The 11,402-nt window shown below is 31.7% G+C and overlaps 1 protein-coding gene across 1 annotated transcript in view; it reads right to left on the bottom strand.

Moving 5' to 3' along the window:
• Window positions 1-11,402, bottom strand: part of LOC119833069 (forkhead box protein N3-like) — a 16,474-nt gene that overhangs the window by 2,705 nt on the left and 2,367 nt on the right. The window contains exons 2-4 of the mRNA XM_038356942.1: window positions 5,716-5,930; window positions 1,164-1,264; window positions 450-517 (exon numbers count right to left, since the gene is read on the bottom strand). Of these exons, the coding sequence (XP_038212870.1) occupies window positions 450-517; window positions 1,164-1,264; window positions 5,716-5,930 (384 nt within the window). The remainder of the gene's footprint in view (window positions 1-449; window positions 518-1,163; window positions 1,265-5,715; window positions 5,931-11,402) is intronic.

The following is an 11,402-nucleotide window of genomic DNA, read 5'->3' as shown; positions in this document are numbered from 1 at the left end:
AGTAATTAGAGGCACTGATAATCATTGATAGAGATTTATATGGAACTTTGGGACATTTATAGGTTTATATTAAAGAGATAAACTAAATATAGCTAAATAAATCATTAAAATATTGTTACACTATGGTTTAAAGAATTTAGTTAGTATTTTTTGATAGCGAGAGAGAGAGAAAGAGCTCGATACTCATTACTATAAAATATGCATTTATTTTTGTTATTATCATACTTGTATACATTTCGTATAGCCAAAAAGGCACTAAATTTAAGCCCTATTATTATTGATTCGAATCCTATAAGTAAAACAAACAGATAAATTTAGATACGATAAAACTGGACATTTTATTTAATATAGGCTAATAAAATTACCCTAACCCATTATCGCAACGCAATCTCCACCTGCTACTCTCATAAATCTAATTAAAGTGATCAATTGAACTCAATCTTATTTACCTTGATTATAACTTCGTTCCTTATTATCTTTGTGTCTTCCATGTCACTTTTTGTAGTTAGATTGATACCTGAAATGAAAATATCTGATATGATATATCTCATGAGATAAAGTGGTCGTATATCCAAGGTTTCCTTACATATTGTATGAGATATGGAATCATTAGCTTCTGAGGTTGAATGATAATCGCGGTCAATGTGATTTTTATACAGACATAACCACGTCGCATATATTTAATTCTAATGGTACCGTTATCGGCTTTGTATGAATTGGCGATAAATGGTCGTTTAAAATTCCTCCATTAACAAGACAACTTCGTTTAAAGCATATTAAAAGAAATTTGAATTATTGAAAAGATCAAAAAAAGGTAGGTATGAAGTACAATTTTTTAAGTCATAGCGGGCAGCTGAGCTGGTGTGTCGCCTAATGATAACCGATCACCACCGCCCATGAACATGCTGCCCACTTTTCAGGGGATAGGGATAAGGAAACGAATATATAAAGAAGGAATGGAGTAGGAAGGGTGAAGAAAAAGAAACGTGGATTTTTAAATGTAACCCTTATTTAAACAATTTTCAATATGTCCAAGATTTTCCTCCCTTTTGTAGCCGCTTTTAATATTGAAAATTTTGTTTTACACCAAACTTAATAGCTATAAAATTATTCGCCATGTATAACTGGACCAAAAATACGCAAACATAGAAATAAACAATTACCTCTTAATAGATTTCTGTCCTGTAACCAGCTGAGGCTTGTAAGATCGTCGTCATGGTCAGCGGGTGGGAGGTTGCCGGCGTTTCCAGCGCATGCCACTCGTCTGTTAAATAAATATACATTTAACAATATATCAGTGAAAATACTACGTAAAATAAAGACAAATTATATAACACTAAAAGTTGTATTTCAAGCTTTGTATTCACATTTGTATAGCAATAGGTAGATATTCAACTTGTGATTTTAAATTTTTTTAACCATGTGAATAAGGTTTCAAATCATTACGTGACATTCTGATCGATCCATACATTTCCATACGGATGCGATAGTTCGTCAGTTATGAAATATACATGGTTTAAGCTCTCTCACGCAAATATGGATGGGATTATACGTCGAGTTAGAAGGACTCGATTATAAATTGTTATTTTCTGAGATCATTATATTACTTCACACAGATGTTAAACAAGATAGAGAATTGTGCATTAACAAACAACTTATAAGTAATAAAATAAACAAATAATTCCAGCGTCATACGAGTATATATTATTTCAAACATGGCGCTTAATTTGTTAACCACGATTTCTCACCCAGTAACCTAAAAACTAATAATCTGCGTTATCAGCTGATGCCGTAGTACATTGATTGATCGAGTTTCAGCTTGAGTCACTGATAAAACAATAATCTTCTTGCATGCCTTAGAACTGGTAATTTCTGTACACGCTAGTGGCGAGACTAGTACAAATGTTTATTCATGTGGTACCCTGTATAATAGACGTTGTTCTACGTTTTTCTAGAATTTTCGAAAAACCATGGTAATATTTTAAATTTTTTGGGTTTGTGATATCATTTCATTGTCGCTTAAGAAAGAGAATAAATAATTACAACCATAAGGTGTTTGTGTTTCGACAATGCGTTTACCTAAGGTATTTATTTTTCACCAACGGTATGGTATTACATCAAAACTTCTTAACTTTCAACCCACTATTTTTCGATAACTTATAAACTACCGATGTGAAATCGGTACATTGTGAAATGTGAATTCGATATGTCGTGTGATATATTAGTTTAGGTTCGGTTTATTTAAAAACTACACAAAAATAGGCGCTTCCGCAAAGCGGCAAACTGCACCTGGCCGAAATTTTGGGAAACGTAAACTTTCGACATAATGACTGCGACATATTCGCATTATTGTAAAACGAAAAATTCTGCATTAAATTGCAAACAATCCTTGGTACAATTTTAGATAGTTTTTACGTTTTTACGATCTCATGGCGACATATAGAATACAACAATACACGTATATAAATGAAAAATAGACATGTATTATAGACAAGTTGGCATTGCAAATTCAACAATATTTATACAATGACTGGACATTCAGCTATCTATGATAATATTTATTATCTATTTTGGCTACGATAAGTATTAAAATACGAGTCTGTGTGGAAAGGATAATCGCATTTATCAAATCTTTAACTGAATAATTTTGTTCACGCAACGGATTTTAAAGGGGGTGTTTTGTTAAATAAATAGATTGACTCAAGAAGGTGTTACATTCTAAAAAACATATAGTTTAAAGAATCCGTGCAATTCCTGGGGGGGTAGCTAGCTAGTATAGTTTTAATATTACATATTGGATTATACAGATAAATTGGTAACATGCGAACGCGTGCTTCGGAGTTACGGGCCAATTTCCCTCAATCTGTGTTGACTGAGGGAAATTAAAAAAAATATAGATATCCTTTGATTATCTTCATAACAAGGTTATATATATTGTTTTGTTAATCTCAAAACACTACATAAAAGCTATACATACTTATACGTATAAAGGACCTTACTTAATCCTGAATAGTAGATGACAAATTAATATTTTGATTCAAACAAAAAAGTCATTATGCATGATTTTTATATATATCCGTCTTCGTATAATCATTCGTTCATTTGACTGGAATTTGGGGTATTGTTAAAGGCTGTTGAATCGGGCTGTGTTATCACGTGCTTTTTCGAATAAGGCAAAGGAATGTTACGAAATTTAATTTCTGAATACATTACGGTTCAGATCTTTGTTTCATTGATCAGTTCTCGGTTGAGATCTTATTCAAAGTATAGCCTCTAATATTATCTATATACAAGTTGTATGTGTATGAGTATATTCTATTTTCACGGTAATACAAATCGATTTGAATTGTAGAAAATGATAAGACTTGGGAGGTTATGGACTACTAAAAGTCGTTAATATAAAAGTGGAATGTGAAAGATTGGAATATTTTAATATTATATGAAGTGCAAGCGAGCGAAGCTATGCTCTAAAAGCTAGTTTTCATATGGATACATAAATCAATTAGGAGAAAAGAAGCAAAAAAAAATATGAGTACAAAATTTGTAATGAATCATTGTGATTAAAACGTGGATTGATTATCTAAAAAATGTGGAATTACTTCTATCATAATTACGCATGTATGTAGACACGTGTATTGTGTTCATTGCAGTCAGCAATATAACTTGTGGAATAGATCAGGTATCTATATAGTACACATTACGTATTAAACTTCTAAAATTTGTCGTTCAACTTTAAGTAGTTCGTTAAAAGATTCATCGGAAGTGTTAGAAAGTTATTAACATTCTTGTTTAACTACTGCACTGGAAAATTCTGATCATTTTGTAATAAAAATTCATAGAGGTTCACAAACAGTGAAGGCTTCTTACGTCTTGCAACCACACTTTTGATTCTTATATAACTCGTAGCAATCAATAAGTCAACTTTCATTCACCTTTCACATTAAAAGTGAATGCTATTCCTTAATTTAAGATGCATTAAGTATACCAATTTAATGGTCGCTTTAACATAATATTTATTTCAGAATATCGAATAAAAATCAGAATAATTATGGTGAAGAATTTTGTCTAAAATATAATAATTGCATAAAATACAGTCCATGTAGTCCACGACAATAAAAATATAATAATAGCATAGATAGAAACATCGATATTGAGCTATCTTTTTCTACACAAAAGGTCACTAACTTTCCTGATTTTACTGCAAATTCAAAAATTGGACCATATGATAAAAATTTCCAATCAAACACAAAAGAATCACGTCAATCACTTGATAACCCGCGAAGTTATCGATCATCAAACCCAAAAAAAAAATTGAATTGACAACCTCCTTCGTTTTGGTTACGTCAGTTGAAAAACTAGTACAATATATTATTTATTATTCTTGATATTGGTAATTTATTATTATAATAATTATAATAATAAATTACCAATATCAAAGAAACCTAATTAACCCGGCGAACTTCATACGGGTGCTTCATGAATTGTTTTTTTTTTCGTATTTTATCTACTTATCCATTCAGCTATTCGGGATGTATAAATAAATCCATGAAATCAAATATTTTATGTATCCCAAAAACAGCTTCTGCCGTTTTTTCGCTTCATTAATAGTGTAACTAACGCGACTTTTCCCGCATAAATACGTATATAACGATTCTTTACATATTTTTGTACAATATTGGGTGAGAATTCACAATATATACGCTGTACGTAGAAGAAAGTCGCGTAATAAGATCCGGTCTATAACGTTATGCAACACCGTCTACTAAACACGTCTGCGGTTAAACGCGAGCGAATTTATACGCAAATTTATCAAACAAGCAGGAAAATTTTATATTCGCTACATATACTCTTGCCAATCGTACTGCGTGATATTTAAATGTTAAACGTCCAATCTTACAAGTGGAGTGAAGTTATATTCAGTCATATAACCTCCATCAAAATCAAAGAATTTGTTGACTAAATGACTATGATTTTTCATTGAATACGTCTACTTGAAAAAGATGATACTGTCTGCTTTTATATTCTATTTATTTTTCATTTAAGACTAGTGGCGTCTTACCCGCATAGTCAAAGGAAATCGTTTCAAATCATGTGAAACCTGAAACCATGAAACGTCTCTCATTCCCATGGGAATGAAATGTGATAAAAAAGTAGTCTGTGTCACTCTATACCCCGACAAACCATCTCCAACTAAAATCAAATAAACACCTACGCATATAATAATATAAGTCAGGATTTGCGAGTAACCTACAACTTCATATATAATTATAATGGTGAGTACGTGTAATTGAATTTTTGTCTTCACACTACCTTAATTATGATAAGTCGTTTCTTATCTTATCCTAATAAAGCTGTGTTATCCATGAAGTCTATATACTAATATGTATTACCATTTTATATTAAAAAGTTCAAAACATTAAAATGTACTTATTGGAAATTAGGCAAAAAAGAAGAGGCAAAACTCGAAAGCAAGTAAGTTGTCAATACAAGAATGACAAAATAGGATGGATAAATCAAAAGGTATTTTCTAAACATTTTCCTAACCGCTGAGAAGCTGACCAGATTTCTGACAGAAACTGAACGAATGAATGGGTTGGATCCCATTACCTCAATACAACACGTAGCAGAATAGCAGACGCGCTATCCGTTACATTAGCAAGAACACACAAAGAACCAATCTCAATTTTTGACTATGCCCAGTATACAAATACTTACGCAGGTTGCGGCGTTTCCATATCCGATTCATCCGATCCGTCATCTATATCATCGAAGTTGTCTATGACGCGGCCAGAGACCTCGAGCCTGCGGAGCGACCGGCCGCTGGAGGCCACGTGCCTCGCGATCTGGCGGATCAGGCGCCGCGGTAGAGGTAGAGAGGCGCGTGCGCCGCGGGCCGGGGAGCCGCCTCGCTCGCCGCGCATTGGTGCCATCTGGTGGTACGATTGGTAGTTGTAAATAAAAATGAAAAACATATTTATTAACACATATTTTTTATTATAAAATCATCAAGCACAATTCTGAGAAGATCCACTGACTACCGAACTAGTTGAGAACTGTGTTTCGGTTTTGGGTGGTTTCCCTTTAAACAATCTTACGTTAATTTATAAGATAGTTTAAGCTTTTCTTCTTTTTTTTTTGCTTATTATGTTTGATATTTAAATTGATGCGACAATGGGTACATTTTACAACTTCTGTGGAGTATAATTAAAATGACAGATAGTATATGAAAATAAACTTCAAAAAGTGTCCAGTACACTACCGGGGATATTAAAAGCAAGTGGTTAAACCGGCCCCAAATCTTGTTATAAACAAAAACTTGGTTTGATGTAATTAGTTAGAGTTGTCGTTGACAGATAATTACGAAGCAGCATTAGTAAACCGTAACAAATGTGTACCTATTGTTTTAAAACATTATTTCATTATGAAAATAATCCAAAGAAACCACTGCCGTGACAATTTGTGTTGCATGGTTTCCAATGTCACTCGGACTAATGCGAAGATTGTAAGAATAAGCCATACGTCCAAATTACAAATATCTTCCTGTATGCATTTAGACTACAAAACACATATTTTTTTAAACAGTAATAAAAAAAACTTTATTATAATGTAATAAGCGCGAGTCTAAAGAATAGATAGAATAGAATGTTGGAATGTAAGACGTATGTTTGTTACTCTATACGCACAACCAACTGATCAACCAACGATCAGATCCGTGTGAAATTTAGTACTAAGATAGATTATAGAATGGATAAGTTTGATAAAGAATTAGGCTACTTTACATATTCACCAGCTCTCCATAACAGGTCTATAATTATCTACACATTAGGTACTTATAACCAATCGATTCTAAATAAACAAAAACAATAAAAGTGTTGTTGTTATTTGTTCCATGATTACAAACAATGTTTCTCACCCTTTATTTATCTAAAGATAGCGGTTTGATAGCATTTTTACATGCTTTTTATTAGCTTCACCTGTATGTTTGTTTGTAACCGACTTCTTTGGGCGCGATTTTGACCCACTTTAAACGGCCAGATTTCGTTCAAACTTTGTAGATTTATTGAGGACCGATGACAATACACTAATTTGATAAAATTATTCCATTTTTCAATTTGCAAAATATTATTTTTGTTAAAGCGTGTCTTATAGTTTTTTTAAACTATTATTTATTATTATTTGTTTATGAGAATTCACAGCACGATTATTGGCTCAATCGCCTACTTCAAGGGGTTTTACAAATGTTTCTGTTGCAATCAACCTTCTTCAAGTCGGATATTAATTTATACATAAATCAATTATTATCCATATTTTGTGAATACAATTGAAAGTTTAAGAAAAAAATAAAAGGAAATTGTTAACTTATTAATAATTATTATAAATATGCAAGCGAAATGGCACGCAATCTAATCAATCTAAATCAATCTTTAACGTTTTTACTGTTGGATATCTTAAAAAATTAATTTAAAAGTGAAGAGGCTGTACTTTTTCTTCTGTTTAGTCAGGTGTTATGTGTATTATTTGAGTACAATAAGAACTGAAAATATCGAAGAGTAGGTACTAATATATACTTAGTGAGAGAATGTAATTTTTAGTTTGTTGCTTTGTCCTTCCTTCAAGCTGCAACGGACCAACTGATTGGCGTAATTATTGCAAAGCTATTAAGCTGCCCAAGTACCGGAGAGTGCCAGGTTTCTTTCCATTCGGATATAACGCGATCCAAACCTCGGTATAGTACCTTACTATTAATGAAAAATTATTAAAATATCCACGTACCTAGATCATAAATTCAATACGTATATGCACATACATTCGTTCTAAATCCAAAACTTTAGAACTCTTTGATGACGATTTCATCAGAATACGTTATATTTGTTAAATATTTAAACATGGTAAGCATCGAATTGATATTCATTTAGGTTGCATATCAAGACTGGAAACACTGGTGCTAGATTGCGCAACATTTTAAGATAGATTCGAATACTTAGACACGATCGCAATTAACGAATCGACGTAGTATGTTGCATTCATTTAATTGCACATTGCATTGATTCATACATTACGTCGACTTTGTTATGATTTCAGTGTGTGGGTGACTTCACAAACAATCTTTCACTTCATTTTTATTGCTACTCACTGTAGAATAAATACTAGATTTAATAACTCTCCTGACGTTAAGATATATTAATTTGCTTGGACACGTGTTTAATAAATTCATCATCAATCGAACCATTGTTCAAAGATAATGCAATTGGTCTAAAATTAGGTTTAAGAATAAACACTTTTCCTTTTAGTATAAACAAATTATACCTTTCCTTTTACAATTGAAAAATAACTATCATTGATAAATGAAGCAGAAAAGATTAGCAGCATTTAGGTCAAAAGAAGCATTAATCAAATTAAAAAGATATATCGAACGCTTTGTGCTATCGGTGTACGTTCGTATCGGCCTTGAAAATAATACTAAATAAATAGAATACACACGCGTGGAGTCAATAGCTAGTTTATTTTGAATAATTTTAGTGAATTCTCAAACATTCGGCACACTGACCCACTGACTGACTGATTGACGAAATTTGTCGAGTTGGCACTGAATCTGTTACAACTATGTGATAAGAATACGAAAGATATAAAAAGATGCGTGTGTGTTTTATGCGATTACATAACGTACATAGATAATAAATTTTACAGTAGTAAATACTTATTGCTAAGTGGCTTATCGATTCTACGCGATTGTATGAATTACTTTAACATGTTATACGTGATTAGTTCAATTAGTATAGTATTATATAGGCTTGTTATTACTTCATATTTTTTTATTTTTCATCATAGGAAGTGAGATTAGAAATTGAACGTGTCGTATAAACTTATACGAGTATAGAAAAAAATCCAATGATGGATAACGAATACAAGACATAATGAAAAACCAATGAAATTAAATGATATTACCGCCGTACATCGCAATATAAAAAAAGTAAAAAAGTATAAAAAAGTAGCCAATATTATCACTCCCTAGCCACTCCAGAAACCAAAATCTTATCAGGAAATCACGCTATTACGGCCTAAAAGACAAACAAACACACAAAAAATAGAACGAGCGATTCAATAACATTGAAAAGTTGGCCTACAATATATTAAACTTCCAATAACCCGCATTTCCCAGGCATCTCCTATTTCTAACAATAATTTCGCTCTATCGATACTCCCGTTACTGTAGCTCAATACAGGTTCCATTTAAATACTAAAGGTCACTCCAGTGACGTCAGCATTCAGTCCTAACTGACTTTCGGCTTCGGCATTGCTACACGTTTATCTAAGAACTTGATAAAAACTCAGATACGCTATCGTTGCATAAATGACACGCACATCATAGAAATTATTTATTCAGTAAGGATACATATTTCCCTCTTTAATTGCATAAAACACTTTTTTACATTCTTTTAGTATTAGATACTTTGATATCGAACTATTTTTAGATCTTTGTTATTCTCACGTAGTCGAAATTTTATTTAGCGTCTCAGATTGATATTAAAAATGCGGAAGTATTGTATTTTATCTTTACGCTTTCACGCCTAGGCTAGCGAAGTGATTGTTTTGATGATATTTAACAACTAATATTCCGTTTATTAGTATTATTAATTAGACAAATAATTTGATTTTATGTGCAGGTTTTTAGAGTGATAAGAAGAAAATACGATGTATTTTTGTAGTTGTTTAAACGAACGATACGAATAAGAGGATACATGATACACGAAACCTACAGCAAAGAGGTTTAATAATAACCGAAAGAAAATCTGAACTGGACTCTATCAGAACACATAAACAAAATAAGTTAATAATTAGTGAGATACAGTAGTAAAAAATTCTACTGTAGATACGTGTAAAACATTTTAGATTGCGCTAGGTTAGTAACAAGCAGATTTATAATACGTCATTCACTCCTCCGATACCTACATCAAGCCATCGATGGAGGAAAAATGACGTAACTTTTATAAACAGTGACCAGGAAGTCAAAACAAAAATAGAAGCGAGCTAAAACTGAAGTACAAATGATGTTTTATATAAATAATATGCATTTATCAGAGAGCCTAAATGTATATATTGTGATGGAGTAATTTATAACTGCCAGATAGAATGAGATTATGGGGATACACCCAATGTGATTATGATTTAAGTTTATTCAACATTAAAAAACTATATTCGTTGAAAACTAGGAGGAGGCGTTCAATTACAAATCTAAAATATTACATATTGCATTTAATTAAGGACTTAAACAATAAAATAATAAATAAACAATACACAGACCTTACGTCGCAAATGGATTGACTTCAAGAGATGTATGATAAAAGATTATTAAGGGGAAAAATGAAAGGATTGGGTGGGTAAGAAAAAGGATACAGGAAACACAGTAGCTACTATTTCACGTCGATCATCTGTGTGGGGTGTGGTGTTTTCCGGCTTGAACTGGCCAAATTCGTGCCTGACTCCCAGAGTCAAAGTAGACAGGATATAAAATTACGATAGAAATTAAAATTTATATAGGACCTCCTTAAAGACGCCAAGATATATCTTTACACTAATATCTCATTCTTACTAAATATCTGAGAGATTGCGGTTGCTTATCTGTGTAAAAATATAAGAAAAATTACGACACAGTATTTTCGTTTACTTTCTTGACGTGTATTACTTACGCTCATTGCGCAATATATCGTATTGTTTAGGATAATAATGCTTGAATATACGAATGAAAAGGTGGATAGTATTGCTGAAATGTATGGGAAAAAGATTTCGACTCAATAAATAACATGCAATAACTCCTTATTAATTCTTATTAATTACGAATTCACGATTAATTCGGATAGGTGTGTGTGCAGTCAAAACTGATATTTTTATAAAGAGGTTAAGTTATTATAATATATCAATATTTTACGGGTGCTATGATCAGAAATGGCACTACAAATCACAAAAAGAATAAACGACGCTATATGCTATGACGCACGACGCAGTAACATTATACTCAATGATAAACTACTCTAATGAAGATGATAAACAAAATTTACGTAAAAATTCAAAGGGCCGTCGTTTATTTAAGATGTAAACGGCCTTGCTTATGATAATTTGTAGATTGTTTATACTAAACATGTTATGGTTGCGAAAAACAATTAAATACTTGTTACTTTATTCAAAATACAGTGCTTACAATTATTTTTAATAAAGAAAACTCAAATAAAAAGTTAAGGAAAACATTAATCAGCTGTAGCAAATATTGTAATTAAATTAAAATAAAATTTTACTCTACAAATTAACTAAATAATTCTCATGCATTTATAAATAAATAAAAATAGTTTTAAAAAACTAAAAAACACGCTTTTCAAGCACATCAAACTAAAAACTATAAAATAATT

The sequence above is a fragment of the Zerene cesonia genome, chromosome 16, assembly GCF_012273895.1.
Source record: "Zerene cesonia ecotype Mississippi chromosome 16, Zerene_cesonia_1.1, whole genome shotgun sequence".
Classification (NCBI taxonomy): Eukaryota; Metazoa; Arthropoda; class Insecta; order Lepidoptera; family Pieridae; genus Zerene; species Zerene cesonia.
Note: the sequence above shows the minus strand (reverse complement) of the source record. Positions and strands in the feature narration are given on the sequence as shown.